Genomic DNA, 19,382 nt, shown 5'->3' with positions numbered 1-19,382 from the left:
ATTACTCAAAAATGTTAAATTTACGGAGTAATGCCCACATCTACAAAAATATTATTTACACACCTAACAGTAGGTTTTTGATATTGATTGTTTTCGTCAACAATCGTCGATCGCCGTGTCATATTTTATATATCTATACAACTATGTGTGTGTGTGTTTGTGTGTACGGGCGCGCGTGCACCCGTCGCAAACTAATGGCCATTACATATAATATTTACACTGCCTTTACATACACTACCTAGGTGCATTGTGACCGGAAAAACCAATAGAAATGCAAAATTGTAAGTTTCCATCGACATTACTGCGCGTAGCATACTGTACATGTTATTATTATGTTACGTACCGACAATTCAACGGATTATATCCGATACCATACAAGAGGTAACTCCATGGGTATGTAGTTATTATAACATTGACCCGTTAGTTTTTAGACATATATAGCTGTGGTACATGCGCCGATCAACTGTAGATCGTATTCGTTGTCAGACTGGTTTTTGTATTATATTCTGTAGTATTATTACTATTATACAGTTTGTCGCGATAATAATAATAATATAATAATAGAACCTATAAAAACAATTAAAAAAATAAAACCTATAAAAATATAGAACAAACACGGGCTGATAACTTTTCAAGATTACTTGAAAAAACACAATTTCGTGTCCTCTATATAATATCTACGCTGAAGATAATATAATAATAAAATAATATATTATTATGGTTATTACCAACTAACTTATTATATTACATGCATAATTTTTTACCAACTAACTTATATTATATTACATGCATAATTTCTTGCGTTATTTTCCTAATGTCTGTATTTGTAACTGTCGTAAACGTCGTCGCGGACATCGTTGAGACCAGTGAGCACGTCGTGTCATATTTTTAATACAGAAAGTTCAAACACTACGTGCATTAATCCTGTGTAGACTCCAGAGTGTATAGCAGGGATTTTCAACTTTTTTTGTGTCTGCGGCACTAATAATTTTGAAAACAATTTTAATGGATCTCATACGAATAATAATAATAATAATAAAATAAACAAATTTTCTTTTTTATTTATAGAGGATGCGACTTTTATAATAACCCCTGGGAGCCACAACGTACAGGTTGAAAACCCCTGGTGTAAATATTATAAGGGTGCTCTGCAACGTTTGACCTAGTACATTACTCACCCGCTTACTATAACGCAGTATTATGTATACGACATTTGCTCATCCATCAGCCTCTCTCGTTTGAACTTTATAACTTAATACATATTACATAACAGCGTAATACAAATAAGTAGCATACCATACGAAAATTCCTAATAAATGTTTATCATATATCTAGTTATTTATACCAACAGATAAACCATATTACTATTTATCTTCACAAATTGGCCATCTCAGTTGTGTGGGCAACATAAAAACAAACATAACAAATATTTTTTTTTCTATTTTACAAAGAAAATAAAACTTAACTTTACTATTTGTCTTATTTACACAGTAAGTAAAATAAATAAAATAAAAATATACTAAAACTAAGAAATATAAGTCATATATTTTCAAAATTTCTCTTTATTAATTTATATCGTATTTAAAAGTGGTATTACACGGTATTATAGAATTTTAATATGCATTTAAAATTTTTTTTTTTTGAATGGTGTACTTTAATTGTGATAAATTTGGATCTTCATAATGCAGTAACGATTTTCAAAAATATTGGTTAAAATAATAATAAATAAAAGTAAAAATAAAAGTTAAACGATGTAAATAATAACAGAAGAAGTTGATTATATTTGAAATATATTAGTTATGTTAAAATCAAAATTTATAAAGCAAAAACATAAATGGAAAATGTTATTTTTAAAAGAAACAGTATCGTTGTTGATAGAAAATAAACAAATGATGTTTTGACTTTAAAACAATAGAACCAATTGCAAATGGCTTTAAATAAATTATTCCCCAAGGATAAAATTATGTAAGAAACAATTTTTAAACTTAACTTTTTGCATTGCAATTATTGATATTTTTTATTATTGAAATTTATCTATATATATATATATATATATTATCGTATATTAATTTTGTTCAAAGAAAAAAAACCACCGATTTTCTATGTAATTACAGGATTGAGATTATATTTTTTATTCAGAAACTTTATATAAATATTTATATATATATATATATTAGAACCATTGCTTTGGTATTTAGAAATAATTTTAAGTATCTCATGTTCATACATTTTTTCACTGTAATAATATAAGTTAAAGAAATTATTACAATAACACGCATTTTTTTTTTTACAAGAAAAGCATAACATTGCCATGAATTTTGTTATTTGTATTCCGAGTTAATGTTATTAATGCCAACACTATTATTATGATCTGGATTCACCGTGCAAATACTGCCGAAACAATAAAAATCAGTTACTTGTCTGACAGAGATGTACGGAAATATATATACTGTATATATAAACTGTATAAACCATTATGTCACCATTTCATTTTTATTTATTTCTATATAACATATCTCGGCCTTTTGATAACAATACACATACCTATTACTATAATGAGTAATGACTATTTTATAGGTCTGGGTTTCAACCAAAAATTATTATTATTTTTAATTTTTTTTTTTTTTTGTTTATGTGGTTTTGTTTTTCTGCTTAAAATCTGGTCGTATATGATAAATTTAAATATTTTTTCACTTGTTTATATAAACATATATAAATATTTTATTTACAAACGAATTCAACTAAATAACATTATATTACAATCATTTTTTTTTTAATTTAGAGAAATATATCAAAATGCATTAAAAAGTTTTAAACAAAAAATAAAAACCTTACGAAAAATAAATTTTGTTAAGTATTTTGTTTTAATAAAATAATATACTATGGCTTAGTTTTCGTTAATGTACATTTTTCTTTAAAATAAATTACAGCTTTAACTGGTTTGAAGTCCTGTTATATTATTTAGAAGAAAAATGGATATTTCTTTCTGATGATACCTACCTAAAACATATTTTAATAATTAACTTTTTTTGTGATGAAAACTACTTCCATCCTATGTGTTCATTGGTCTCGTGATTGGTTTTAATAAGATGATTGTGGAGTGGTTGAAAATATTCCAACAACGGTTCTATTTCTATTCGTTGGTGTCCAACTATTGTCTCAAATAGAAATTGCCATTTCGTCGAAGAGCCTCTCGACATGACCGATCTAAGACGTATAAAAAAATCCTCGTAGATAATTAATGAATTTATATTGTTTATTTCATTTCGATAGTTATACTATAACACTATACTATACTTGATAATTTTTCCAACTTTTTTATAGCCACGTAGGTTGCATTCGTACAAGTGTTTGGTTCTCGCGTGTTTAGATTTGTACTCGCCGCAAATCGTGCACAACGCTTTGAATACTTGAAATTCTATTATAGGTCCCAGAAAGTCTCTATTATTACAAAGCAACCCATTATTCACATTAAAAATAATATATTATATATAGTATCGTATAATCGCGTTACATTATAGTATTAATGATAATATAATTATTAAGTCAACGTGGTTATCATTTAATTATCATAGTAATACACTAATACTATACCATACACACAGATATTCATCATAATATTATAGTGTATACTTGATGTGTGGTAGCTCAATCACCTCAGCGTATGCCAGACTCGGATCAAACGGTTTGTAATTGGGATTTGTACATTTGTCCATGTCTTTAGAAATGGGCGACATAACGCCCTCATATTTAAATCTGTGATAATAAATCTAATTAGATCCGGTTGATCGATGTTACTATGATTTTATGTCATGTGATTTTGAAATAAATGTTTCAAAATACCGCTAGGTACGTTTATAAAAAACTTTATTTGTAAAATTCGTCATTCTTTTAAAGAACCTATTAATACTTTTATTAGCATAAAAGTTACTAATTTTGTATAAAATATAAATATCGAACAAAGAAGGAAATTGTTTTGTATTCTATTTATAGGTATGCAATCTAAGAATAGTTCAGATAAGATTGTTACGAGAAGAGTAATTTCAAAGAGGAGTAGAGGTATCTTATACTTTACGGAATTGTGGTGAACATATAAAAATGTAGTATTCGACACTAAGTTTAATATTTTTAGGTTAGCATTCTCCTGTTTTAGAATATAAAATCAAAATTTATTACCGTTTGATTTGAAAACTATAAATAATTAAGTAAAAGAATTGTAATAAAAATTAATATTTTCACAAAAACAAGTAATAATGAGTACATTATTAACAAATTGAAATATACATAAATAAAGTTTAGAGAGTTAAAATTAATGGAATGTTCTGTAAGTAGAATAAATGGAATAAATATGATCGTACAAAATAATAACAAATCCAGTGGTAATGGGTCTTATTCAAAACACTGACTTCACGTGAATTTAACTTAAGATCGTTCCATACAACAATAGTTACTGTACTACTTATAGTGTGGTAATTTAGATGTTAGTTTTTATATCCGAGTAAATCAAAAAAAGATATACTATTTAAAGAAACCGAGCAAGTCAGTAAACTATATTATAGTTTTCAATAATAGAACATACAATATTTTCTGCACTGTTTATCAGTATAAAAATATTTGCTATCGATCAAAAATTAATTTATAGATATTCATAAAAGTTGTTTTAAATATTATTTATTTTTTTGACATTTGTATTAACTCTCTAAAAACACAATAAATCTCAGACGGCTAATTCATATGCAATTGTTAATTGTTTATTTTCGCTACAAAATTGTCGGTACTTTCAAGCGTATAGTTTATTATGGAGTAAATAAAGTTTAGTTCAAATACTAGTATACTAATACTAGGCTAAGAATAATATTTAGGACTAGCTATAAGTTAGTATTCTAAAGATACATACATAATTATTATCGCGTGAAAAGGACTTTAGTAACTAATAATACAATATAAAATTATTATGTTATATATGATATATCTAGAGTCCCGATTTAAATGCAAACTGCATTATATTTTCGATAGTTATAGAAAATTTTAATTATAAAAGTAATAGTTATTTTTTTTATTTTAGTATTTTTAAGTATAAAATTGGTTTTATACATCAAAAAATAGAAAACTCACACCTTTAATTTGTATTATTAACAGTTTTTGTATTTTTAGAGCATTTATTTTTAATTTTATTAAATTTTAGCGCATATTTATACATTATTACTTATTTTTAGCTAAAGAAATTTTATTCTGACCATTTTTTCATTTGAAAATTGTTCTATTTATGTTTTCAAAACGTCGTTAATGTCTTTATAGGTATATAGCCCTTGTCAAATGATACTACTGAATACCTTTCCATTCTGTAATTTAACGTCATTTTAAATTATTATAAAAATTACTTATTTCAGTTTAAAGCTAAACATGAATGTATAGATTATAATAACGTTTTTTAATAAAAAAAAAAAAAAAAAAAAAGGATCTTTAATGTGATAAACGGTGGCTGTGTATTCAGTGTTAAAAACAAACGTAAAATATAACAAAACTCAATATTAAAATGTTGATAATATGTTTAGAATGTTTTCAGTCTCAAAACTCAAAAGTGATGTTTTTTTGCCAATTAACGCTCAAACCCATTGGTAATAAATATCCATCAAACATTTTTGCAATGAAATAAAAATAAATTAATAAAATAAAAAATATAAAAATATTGAATAATTTTTTAAGAACATAATTGTAATTAAAATATATTTATTTTTTATTTTTGAACGTTTAAATTTTTTATAGTTTTTAGAATGTTAAAATCTAGGCTCTAATTATGATAAGTGTATCACAAAGTAATTATTTTAATAACATGAATACCTATAAAATACTGAAGCAATATTTTTTTTTTTATTCATGAGCATAAAATAATTATAATATGAGCGAAGAGTCAAAAGGCACTTCGCTTAAGTTGTGGTGAACTATAGCTTCTATAGATACTTTGGTTAATCAATAGTTTTAATACTTATTAATAATAAAAAAAAAAAAAATACATGTTCATATACTCGTCACTCAATTTCATGTTTCAGCGTTTTTTATAAAAAGTTATTCTGTTTCGGATCATATAAAATCAAAAATAGTAGGTATGGATTGAAAAAAATTGAGTCAATATCAAAATTAAAATATCAGATGGAAAAAACATAATATTTTCTAAAAAATTTAATAATGTATCAACTGTTGCAATTCATTTTCACTGCAACATCTACATCGATCTGAGACATGGTTTGTATCTATTTATATATTCTGACACTGCAGCGAAAATGTCCTTTAATGCTTATTATATAATATTATGATATGTCAAGTAAAAACTTAGATACAAAATATACCTATTCTACATAATATTATACATTTTTAAACGCGGGATATTGACTATCTTAAGTCGGTGTTATGATATTAATTCGTGTCTTTGATTCTACCACCACAATTCACTAAAATATTATATACGTATTACTAATTAAAATGAGATTCTTAACCATTAGTTCATGAACACTTGATGGATCCGTACATGGTTACTCGGTAATCTATAGACTAAAGTTCTAGGTCACATTGCACGATTAAATAAAAATGTACATTTCGAAACGCAGACACTTTGTATAGTCGGATAAATTATTGAATTGTAGAACGCGGAAATTTTGTACTATTAAATACGTATAAACATAGGTACGTCATATAGCATAAAGTACCTATGAACAAACTGTGAGAACCACGGAGATTATTAATACAATTATAATTAATAATAATTTTATTGATGTATGTTATACATTGCTACATAAAGGTAATATTTTCCAAGTGCAAAACCGAACTTAATTAAACTATGTATTGTTTGCGTATACCATTGAAATGAATTTCAATAATACTATGATTGTTATGATGGAAACAACAATTTCAACTAAATTGAAACCAAAACTTGTCAGAGATAGTTTTGACTATACCGTATTAAAATAGACTTTTAACAATATACGTTAGAAATGTACAACGAGTACATGTAACGAGAAAATATTTATAAATCATATAGAACCAGTAATCATTTATGTATAAATATTTTATAGTTAGAGATTTGTGTAAGACTTATTTCATCTAACCAATTCGTTTAACTCAAATATTTACTTTTTTTTCCAGTATAACGTATTTACTAAGTAAATAAAAAGAAACAGTTGAATGATACAACATTATGTACCGTAAACAATGCTAAGTGACAAGAAGAAATTGCACAATTAATAATAAAGTGAGTACAAACCTGATTCTTTTATTAATCGTATATCAATGTAATGATAAGGAAATAGTAAAATAATTTATTTTCATAGAGAAATATTTTATATATTTAATTATGTTTTATTTAAGATACAGTTTGTTTAAAATTAAAAAAACTCTAACGCTTACGACGTACTTTAAGACGTGCATGGCGAAAATATGTTCCTGACGAATCTACAAATCTTATTTTTAAACTACAATAAATCAGTTAATTAAGTAACTGATTTTTAATTTATAACAATAAAAATTAACATAGAATTGTAATTTTTGTTACAACTGGAGGGTTTTCTGTCTTAATTTTAATAAGTCTATATGGATGGCAAATTTAAACGTTCTAGTATATTTGCTCAATTGAATGTTATACAAGTAGAATTTCTGGAAATGTACGAACACGTGTATACGTTTATCATCTAGACAAATTGGAAAATTTTCATCAAGAAATGTTATTGAATATCAATATAAGCATTTGTTCGAAATAAATCTCCCCTTAACCCCAAGCGAGTAATAATAGATATTAGATTTTGAATTAGGAGTATATATATGGATAACTAATAAACCTATTTTTTAATGGAGTTCAAATCCGATTTAATTTCTTTTATTTATGTCAATTTGTGTGGAGACAACTCAGCATTTTAGATTAGAAAAATAATACAAAGAAATCAAACGTATTTACTTCAGATTACTTCATTACCATTTTTACCAATTAATGAAGTTTTTAATGAAATATATCATGTTTATAAAACAATTTCTAATGAGTTATTATTTCTTATTTCATACTTTGACAAAACTTATATCAGAGGGAATAATAATAATGCAGGGAATCTTATCACATAAACAATTTTAGTAAAAGGTGGAATAGTTCATCCAACAAATTAGTTGAAACATCTTATCTTAGTTTAAGGACAGTTTTACTCACAATACAATTGGAGGAAAGTGGGAATAGAGACATTAATCTAAGATTGACGAGAAACGGAGAAAATATAATAAATCTGTGAAACCAGTATTAATAATAATAAAAAAAAAATATATACGAATATTGAATTTTTAAATCACATTTATTATGTTTGTAGTTTTTAAATGTAAATTTAAAAAATGTTAATTAACTATAATTTAATTGGCATGTTAATATAAAAAATATTTTTATTATACATTTTAACATTTTTAATATTATTTATATACGTATTATATAATATATATATTATATATAGTATATACTTTATACTATTTAAACATGTATACGACAGTAGTACAAAGTGTCCACGTTTCGTATATTTTTAAACGATTAACTATTTATCGTGGGGTAGATTTTATTTTAATCTATGTAAACTTATACTTATTATAATAATACTTTTTAAAATTAATATTTAAAATATTTATTTTTTTTTTTTTTTTGCATAGTCATTATTCATCATACTTCTTTACACATTTGAATGTAAATTGTCATCTCATTCTACGTTTTAATTAATTAATGTCGGTAGTTATAAATGACGTAAATGATATGAATATCCAACATCAACTAGCTATTAGATCAGACTCAATTCGGCCAATTATCAAACCAAGCGTTGCCATAAGTATAATTTCAAATCTAAAACTGAACTAAAGAACCACCTATTTATAACATATCCTCCCAATTAAAATTCCTAAGCACACCATTGTGTGTATAAGGCAAAAAGTACGTACCTTTTGCTCCACCAGAGATTGTTCATATGCTTTGGCGCGAAAGACCTCGAGCTCGTGTCCGATTGCCAAATATCGACTGCATAAGCGAAGGGCAAAACAGTGACCTTTTCCATAGCTAACTGCAATAGATAGATGTGCCGACTGTTCACACTATCGTTGTACCTGTCAATGAAGTCTTGATACCGTACGGACAATGTCAAGGCATTAATCACGCCGTACACAAACGCTGTGTGCCACCCAGACAATAATTAAATGAATTCTTTTAATTATACAATATATTATTACAAATACTATACTTTATGTCAAACGGCTATTTTTATAGTTAATGTTATAATATGATATTATGTAATAGTGGCAGTGTTTGAAGTGTTCATCGGTGTACGAAAACTGCAGTGGCGCCCAAGATATTTATTTTTTTTTAATGTAACGAGATCGAATTTTACCCACACACACCCACCAGAATCAAAGATTAATAACCATTATTATTTTTTTTGCCGATTTTGGTAATAAGTCAATATTTAAATTGTATTAGAATCAAACAAATTATAGACGTGAAAAATAAATCCAAACGTATTATAGTCTACTAACGATTATAGAATTCAAAAAAGTATAATTTACTTTAGCACGATCACATAATACCATAGTCAAATTAATTAGTTTCACGTCACCAAATAAATATTTAAAACAATCAGCATGATTAAAACATATAACGTATTATCAATGGGTAGAAGATTGAAGACAACATTTACTAAATTCACTATATTTATATGAATTATGATTAATTAAATAACGATATCTCGGAGATCACAAGATATTTGTAAGATTATTAATTCTTAGAATCTGTTATTTTACATAAATTAACGGGGTAAATTAAATAATGTTTAATTATTACTTGTTATTTTTTAAAGTAATGAGGTTATGTTATTTAAGGTACAGCGATAGGTATCTAATAAAAAAATATTGGGCAGGATATTATTTTAAAGTACCTTAAAAAATTAAAATTTCATATAGCTGATATTATTTTAATATGATATTTAAATTATATCAGCCCATAGATGATCATTATTAATTATTACTTATTCTTATGGTTTTCTTTTTTTTTTCAATAATTCTATTTTAAAATAACAAGCAATTGTTATTATCATTCAAACAAACAATTCGTAAAAAAATAATTATTTTTTCTTGTCAAAATATTTAACACTCTTACATTGAGTCAATATTTTCAGTGCTTTTCTATAGTCAATATTCATAAAAGAAAATAATACAATAACATTTTAAAACTTTTTTTTTCTTGAGGTGACACTGGAAAACTTAAGTTTATTCCTTTTCCCATCTAAATTTCATAGATGAGTATACTAAAATATATTAAAACAATATATACTATACTATTCCCAGACAACTACCGACTACCAAGTTAGGTTAGAATAGTTTTATACGTGCATCATGTCTAATATAAACACGCATAACTTTGTTACAATTGTCATTTCGTTACCTGAGTCAGATGTATGCTGATACGCAATTGGCTGTTTTTTATAGGCCGCGAAATAGTGCACTAATCCAAGTTGCTTGTGCATGGTGTACACGTCTTCGATTGTGTTTTTAAAACCCATTTTTACCCTGAAAATGCAGGTTGAATCTTAATAAACATTGTCACGTGTTCATACTATATACACAAGAGGTTCGCAAATGTGTAAAGTATATCACTCGTACATTATATGAAAAATCCAAAAGTAAAAATAGATTCGTTCAATTTCAACGTTCCGTTTTAAACGGCATTTTACAAAAATAAATCTATTTAATAAGTTTCATATTAGAAACACATAAAAGTGTAAAAATTAAAATACGATAATTATTTACTCATTGCAATATTATATGATTTTATATGTCACTATATTTTCACGAAATTTATATTAATATATAATAATATTAATAATAGATGTTCATTAAAATCACCGGTAATCGTTATTTGCATACATATCCAATGATGTTGGTACGATATTGCAAAAATTTTTATTTTCTATAAATACTGAATGGGACCAAACACTTTTTGGTACACATCCCATGCCAATAGATACAAAGAATCTATTAGCTTGGTCAAACAATCGCTTTGGAGTCTGTAATAGTTCACTTAAATGTAGTTAATAATATAATATACTCTATTTATCTTTAGAATTGAATAAATAATTATACCTTAGAATTTATTTTGCTATTTTTGTGTATAACGAGTTCCTGAACTATGAATGGTACCAATTTTGTCCATGGTTGACCCAATACCGAACCTAATCATTAAAAATAATTCTGCATATAAATAAAACTTGATGATTTAATGTCAAATATTATGTCATAGTTAGTTATTATAGTAATTTTTATTTTAAAAATAAAATAAAATAGTATTAATATATAATAATAAAATTATAGGAATACCTAATAACTTAAGAGCTTAGTCCAATTAAATTATAATATTGAGATAAATTAGATAAAAATGTAAAAAAAAATTAATTATAATAAAATATATTATAAATATATTAATCATGTTGCGATGATTGTAATAAGATATGTCTTAATGGTAATTGAAAATATAAAAATCATAATCATCTAATCTGTTATGTATCCTAAAGAATTTTATGCTTTATTAATTATTACTTGTTTTACATGCAGTTTGTTAAACATTTATTTTAGAAATGGATTTAATATTATTAAATATATATTATAATATATATTATTAATTTATATTTTATATTTAATACTCAAAATTAATTTTTTTGCACACAAAATATATAACATTGTTATATAAATAAACTAAATTTAATAAAATATTTTAACTTCCACATAAATATTAATTAAGTACCAACTTTGTTGAGTGAATGGGTTTTTTTGTCGGTTATATTAGAAAATAGGTTTATTTAAAACTGGTTAAAAAAAAATAATAATAATAATAAAGCATTATATTATAATATATACATTTTAAATATTAAACCTTAGTTTCACTAATTAAGTTTTAACAATTATTGTTGAAATTGTGTTCTAGTTTTGATTGTGTATAAAAAAGATTTAAGTATGTCAAAAATATAACATTATTTTTCAAATAAATATTTTAAGGTAGTCTATAGTTATTAAAAACATTCTACTTTGGCTTTCAGTTGTATATTACTATAGGTTTATTGATGAATATGTTATATATTATATTACATGGGTTTATAAAATAAAATTATATAGTTGACTAATGTCATTACACTATACATTTACTTATTATGTAGGTAATATAAAAAAGTCAAAGAATGTGCTCAATCAACACGTCGTAATTTTGTTATTTAAAACTCAAACGTATGACTAGTATGTATATGAGTATAATTTATTAAAATAATTACCTATCATTACAATAACTTCTCGATGTATATTGAAAACTTTATAAATCTTAGAAATGTTAACGTGCAGTAACTTATATAGGAATTTATTTTAATAACATATACTTTCGCGCCCGTAAATATATTTTTTTAAACAATTATCATGTCAATATATCACGAAAAAATGACCAATTAGATGAAAAAATGAGTTATATGCATTTTTATAAAACTACTAATATATGTATTATATAAATACATCATAATACATATCTTTAAAAATATTGCTTTTATTAGGTTTTAGTGTTAATTTGATTTATTGAGATATTTAATGTTAAATTGTCAACTATAACACAACACTTAAAAGATTTAGATTTTTTTTTTTTTATGTACATTAGTATTTTTTCTAAGTTTAAAAATACATGAAAATAAATAAATCTATAAATTTATAAGCTTACATATTTTAGCGCGGTTTTAAGTTAATTGTTCACTAGTTATTTTTTATACTTGATTAAATATGTTTCATAAATTATATATTATGTCATTTAATAATTATTTGAGTTTTAAAATAATAAATTATTTGGTACTATTACTGTGATAAAATTATACAATTATTTATTTATTTTGAATCTGCTAATTTTTTTTTTTTTTAATTGCATGAAAACCTGATAAACATAAAAAATACAACTTTAAACTTGAATAATATAAACTAATATTAAATCAACAAATTAAGCGTTCTAATAGATACTTTTGACATATTCAAATAAAACGTAATGAGCATAAAATAACATATTTCTACCATATGACAAAAGGGACAATAAGATAGAAAGAAGTTGAGAAAAATGTAAAACACACATTAAACTTATTTGTCACATCGTATGATATATAGGTACTCATCATAGATTGATTTTTAACCTTCTAGAGTACCAACTAAATCCAATTTGTTACCAAAAACCACTCGTGAAGTTGAAAATCGAAGCATTGTTACTACCTCAAAAGGTTAATGGAAGACAGAAAAAATCACACAAGTTATAGAAAAATCAATACATTTATCGTTCTGCTAAGAATCTAAAAAAGTAAATGTATTTTAATATTGTATAAGATTTCAAATAGTAGGTAATAGGTACGTTTGGTACGATGTACTGATATTCCATATATATAGTATACATATATTATTGCATGATTGGTTAGAAAATATATTTTACAAATTAGTAAAGTAACAGTCATAATAAGTAAAAAATGAATTTTTGTTATGCTAATTAATAAAATATCTTTCAAATAAAACTAACAGAAGCTAATAACGTAAAAAGCAAAATATAAGCCTATGGTCATTTGTAAGTTTTGAGTTAAAAAAGTTCTTTAGAGAGTGCTTATTGTTTATCCAAGCATCACCCCTTTCTAATCAGTTAAGGAGAGAGAAATACCGGTACTGATCGTTTTTCCTTTTATAACTTCAAAAACATTGAGCGTGTCTTATAGACTATTTTAAAACTTACCCAATAAATGGACAGGAATGGGACCATGAGCAGACAAAGTAGCTGTTCCAAATTTTTTCCTGAGAATTTTACGAATGTGCGTGTAAATATGCAAGTAAAGCGGTCTAATACCTTCGTACATCTTATCAGCATTCAATCGACCTTGATTGTATAAGTATGGTTCCATATAGTAATCGATTTCGTTTGGAAAATCTTTAAATGTAAAATAATCTTGATAAATAATAATTTATTGTAATGAAATAATTTAAAAATAATAATATAGTAACATTGGTTTATATAATTGTTATTAATCATAATGATTTTTTTTACTCAACCATAAAAATGTGTAATGGTACATCGACCGTACACAGTGATAAAATTCAATTTAGGTATTAAAATATTAAGCTATTATGTTTTTTTTCAATTTAAATTACTATTAAGCTGAGCCATACAGTTCAACATTTCAATATACTTCAAATAAATATTTTTAACTGCGAAGCTGGTGTGATTGTGCCAAGCTTTCCAATAGTATTTTAATTCTACTGCATCTGATGAGTTAACCATAATAACATTTATTTCTAAAAATTAATTGCCATAAAATTAATTAATTTATAATATTAATATTTCATATATATACTTGTATATTTTACATAAAATTTAAGTTAATATGTATATTAATTTTTATTCGTTTAATAATTTAATTATTATGTTATGTGCAGTGTTGAAGTAACGTTTTCTGATTATAAATTATAATAATATTGTTTTAATCTAAAATATTCAAAGAAACCTTAAGATTAGGATGAGTAGGTACAAGTTTAATGGTGGTTTCTCCATAACATTATCCACGTGAATGATTGAAGTCTCGTTACTAATAATTAATGAGAAATGTGTTTTGAATTTCAAAACAAGTTTAGGACTAAGATAGGTATATAATAATTGAACATAATATGGTTTTAGTTGATCGTATAGTATACATAATATTAAACATATATATACATTATATATTACTGCCGGAATAGTTTAGAATAAGAAAGTTAAACATCCACCCAGGAAATCTCAAAGTTTAATATCATAAATGAAGCCTTGAATATTATAAAATAAAAATATATATTTTAAACACACGTCGAATAATCACCACAATGAATATAAAAACTATTCACATAATATTAATTTATCTTCATTGCGTTTGTGTTATTAAAGTTGATTTAAAACAATACTGCAGTCATTACCGTCCGCTTTTATGTCACATAGATGATTAGTCTTCCGATATTCGCAAACTGTTAGTTCGTTAATCGTCGTTATTAGTTTCCTCTTCAGCATTATGGTCTACAATAAATTCAAAGACGAAATTTTATAACATTATTGCGACATTTCCGTCGATCTTTACACACACGACGTTACCCTCAATGATTTAATGGGTTTTTTAAACGACGGGATAGTGTAAATTAAAAAAAAAAAAAAATGACCATTTTAAATTGATGTAATCATAGAAGATAAATGAACGTACTGTCTTATACTCGTCCAAGTTCAGCTGACAAATGCCACGGTCATGCATAAAATATACTAAGGGCAACAAGTCTTCGTAGTTCATGCCTAAAGCTATAGACATATTTTCAGCAGATGTTAAAAGTAATTTTTGATATAAAAACAATCGAATGGAAGATCTCAACTACAAAGTAAACATACATTATAATAACATTTTATTATAAAAAATATACAATTTAATATTACAAGTAAATAAATTGTGCATAATTACAAATATTTTTATTTTATATATTAAATATTACGAAAATATATTTATGTGCATCTAAGATATTTTTTAAACATTAAAAACATATTTTCAAAAATATTACAAGCTACAAGGTACTTACTTTAATTTTTTTTGTAATTTAGTTTTATGTTTAAAATTTTTCGATAAGCATTGATAATTAAGTTTTTATGCTAATATTATACTGTATAGTTTTTTGTAACTTATGTACCATATGAGAATATTGATCTTTGAGATACAAAAAATAATTTAACCATCATGTGTTATGGCTATATCATGATATAGGTTATCATAAGCATTCAGATTCTGAATAAAAACAGCAGAAACTATTGATTTTTCCACGATGCTGTTTTTTCCCCTTTTAATGGATATTTGAGGGTAGAGAAGTGATCAAAACTCTTATAATAGAGCTACTCGGTGTACTGAGAACTTTATACAGAAGGCAGGATACTTTGCAAAAGTGATTATTTTTTGATTTTTTCTAAATAGACCTAAAATATGTGACTACGTAAAATATCAGTATTTGGATATACGTAATAAATAATAAATATAAATAATCATAATATCAACAATAAGTATCTTACGATTATTATTTTAAAACATATATATTTTTCAGTAAAATCAGAATATTATTTCTCACCGAAGTTTAATGATTTTGGTATTTTTAGTAAAATATGGTCTATAGTAAATAAAAAAACGATGGTTTGAGGAAAACTAGCAATAATATTATAACATTGATATTATGACGTTTCTACAGTAGTAAATTGAATATAGGCAAACAAAATTACAATTAAACTATATATTGCGTGTATGAAGTTCCTTATTTTCGTTAAATAATAAAACACCATTTATTACATGATGAGTATTTCAAATACCTCGAACAGCCAATACGTGACTGTCAACATAGTAACTAATAAATATGAATTGACGGTGAACTAAAAATAAAAATAATAATAGTAATAACAACTTTTGAAAACTTATTTTAAAGAAGTGCATAATATTATCATAAATTTCAATATTTATTTTAAGTCAATTTTTGTGATTTTTTAACGTTTGTAATGTAAAAATATAAATATTTCATTTTATTATTTCTTATATTTTATACTATCCGTGAGTTTTGTGTGCTTAAAAAAGTGTATTAATAGAAAAATATTATATTGTTTTTCGAAAAATCGTAAATATAACAAGTAATAATTATTATGTACATGCAAACATGATAACAGTTATTTTAATTATAACACAATAGTTAATATGTATACACCTTACAGAATATAATATCTAATTAATATTAAGTATTGACAAAGAACATATTTTAATCGAAAATATTATAAGAGAATACTAGGTAGTGGTTTGATGAAATAATTTGTTATGAACTCTTACAATTTCATGAATAACTAATGTAATACATCTATAGCTACTGTTTATCTGTTAAATTATTGTTATCGCATGTCTTATAATAATAATAATAATAATTATTATTATAATAATAATAAAAGTGCATAAGAACAGGAAATACAACCGAGGAATGAGTTTTATTCGTTTCTGTGTTTTCAAGCGTTTGCAAAATATTAATGATTTAACTTGACGTCAAATCAGGGAGGGAATTGTACATGGTTTAAATTCTACTTTGCACGTCTTATCAAAACGATATTTCTAAAGGTTTTGAAATTAAAAAAAAAAACAATGTATAAAATTATTACATTATATAAATGTTGATATTGCAAAATTTTGAGCTACCCTGGAAATTGCAACAATGTAATAGTTTTATATCATATTATTAGAAATAAGTTTGAACGATTGAGTCATGAGTTATGACTCAATGAATACTCAAGTTCCGTACGCCAATTAATTTGATTTTAGTTATTTTCTTTATGAATATTTTATTTATACCGTAATATTAGGAGCCAAAATTATAGCAAGTATGTAAACGTATGATTATTATGCCAATTTTTAATTTTTTTCATTTTCTCATCACGATTTTTTTTTTAGTTTGAAATTTTCGAACAGCGACTAGTCGATTTATCGCGGTGTCATTTTAATAAAATATAGACAACAATATCTGACTATTATTATTCTTCTACTTATGTTTTGTTAAAACTTTGATAAAATGGGGTGATTGTTTTATCGAGGAACTCGTTTCATTCACTTCTAACGCCGAGGAGAGGGACACTTTAGCATTTAAATATGGAAACATAGGAAGCAAACATTTTAATCAGTTTAATGTCACATAATTTATTTACCCTGTACTCGCACAAGTTATAATCTATGCATAGTAAATCTACATTGACCCTAGGTTGTGACTGTGATGGAGTGGATATAATCGACATGTGTCAGTTTTATTTTTGTTGTTAAACTATTATAGTTCTATATTGTGTACCGTGTATGTTGAAGCACCAAATATTACACATTCCCGAATAAAAATTAAAAAACTTAATTTCTACAACAATCCAGACAAATACTAAGTCTGTACTCTGTTTGATTACTAACACGAGTATTCAAATACCAATAGATGAAAAAACTCAAAAACTTTAAGCAGATGAGACTTACGGCCTCATTCTCCGTCACTTCGGTTTTGTTTATATGATAATTCCACTGAGCCACCGCGTCCATGTTCAGCTCTTTTTTAGTGAATTGGTGCAAACAACTGATTTTATACTCGTCCAAATGCCGTATTGAAGTTCCGATCTACATAATATGCGAATAACAAAAAAAAAATCTTTATAATTTCAGTTCGTATCTGATGTTGGATCGCGTACTTGCACTTTTTCGTTCATGATCTTCCTCGGTCCGTCGAACGAACGAACAGACGGTACGAACAGATGGTAATATAAACAAATATTGTAGTAATAGCAGTGAACGAAAAACGTTAATCGAAATGAGTACATTGCGATTTTCGTACGGCGACTATAAAAAAAAAATATATATACATATAATTATTATAAACAGAAATCAGGAATAATAGTTAACTTAATGGTAATAAATAGTATAAACAAACGATGTCATATTATTATCTATGCTGCTATCGATCACCGTCTCCGACGAAAATGAACATGACAATGAATTCACGTACAGATTTCGGTCATTATAAATATTATACTGGATTCATTTTAAAAGGTACACGTTTTCGTATTTAATTTTTTTTTTCGACTCTTATAGTTGTTCAACTATTCAAGACTTCGAAGTTGAAAATGTTTCACCGACGCTAAGGGACATCAACGGTATTATTTAGCGTCAATTATAACGACAAAAACAAATATTTACCGATCAATTAATGCCTACCTATTGCCTAGCTACCTATACCTTACATGTTTACTTTTGTAACGTCAATAAATTGTGCGTACAATACAAAATATTAATCCAATTATTCCGTATGCGTATTACATGAAATAGGTAATTGAACACAGTAGGTACCCAATTAAAAAAAATCATTACCTACACCGTACCTATATATCTATACGATATTGTGTACGAATACTAAATAGATGTATTACAAGTTTGTAATTGTAGTACCTATGCAATTTTATAGGTACTTAACTAGTACCTAGCAACACCTGTTACAGGCACAAACACATAATGAATTCGTTAGATTATTTTTGTGTAAACAGTACATAATTAATATGCATGTAAAATGTTATACATATTGTATTAGCTCATCATAGGTTTACAGGACGGTTAAATATGAACAATTATAATTTAAGCCAGCACATAGTACCTATACAATATAGGTTATAGCGCCACAGTGACCTCCCTTTTAGTTATTATATGCTTTATCAAATATAACATCGTATAATGTAGTTTATAATTAAGAAAGTTTATTCGTCAGTTATAATGAGAAAAATATATTAA

At 25.3% G+C, this 19,382-nt stretch overlaps 1 protein-coding gene across 4 annotated transcripts; it reads right to left on the bottom strand.

Annotated features, from left to right (window-relative positions):
- Positions 1 to 2,888: 2,888 nt before the first annotated feature.
- LOC112604392 (angiotensin-converting enzyme-like) lies at positions 2,889 to 18,964 on the bottom strand. 4 transcript variants are annotated; one of them, XM_025353417.1, is made up of 13 exons: positions 18,532 to 18,964; positions 18,293 to 18,440; positions 18,084 to 18,221; positions 15,276 to 15,437; positions 14,998 to 15,094; positions 13,790 to 13,981; positions 11,143 to 11,231; positions 10,906 to 11,066; positions 10,445 to 10,569; positions 8,953 to 9,178; positions 3,634 to 3,756; positions 3,298 to 3,441; positions 2,889 to 3,207 (listed from the first exon to the last, which is right to left on the bottom strand). In XM_025353417.1, the coding sequence occupies exons 1-13, from the start codon at positions 18,537 to 18,539 to the stop codon at positions 3,042 to 3,044; spliced, it is 1,779 nt and encodes a 592-aa protein (XP_025209202.1). In that variant the 5' UTR covers positions 18,540 to 18,964; the 3' UTR covers positions 2,889 to 3,041. The 4 variants fall into 4 exon arrangements, 3 of the variants coding, with proteins under 3 accessions (XP_025209202.1, XP_025209203.1, XP_025209204.1); XR_003115224.1 differs by having other exon boundaries at positions 3,116 to 3,207; positions 3,657 to 3,756; XM_025353418.1 differs by lacking the exon at positions 3,634 to 3,756.
- Between the last annotated feature and the right edge of the window lie 418 nt (positions 18,965 to 19,382).

The sequence above is a fragment of the Melanaphis sacchari genome, unplaced genomic scaffold (genome assembly GCF_002803265.2).
Source record: "Melanaphis sacchari strain LSU unplaced genomic scaffold, SCAv2.0 Contig11_pilon_pilon, whole genome shotgun sequence".
Taxonomy (NCBI): Eukaryota; Metazoa; Arthropoda; class Insecta; order Hemiptera; family Aphididae; genus Melanaphis; species Melanaphis sacchari.
The sequence above is the reverse complement of the archived record's forward strand: the minus strand, read 5'-3'. Positions and strand labels throughout refer to the sequence as shown.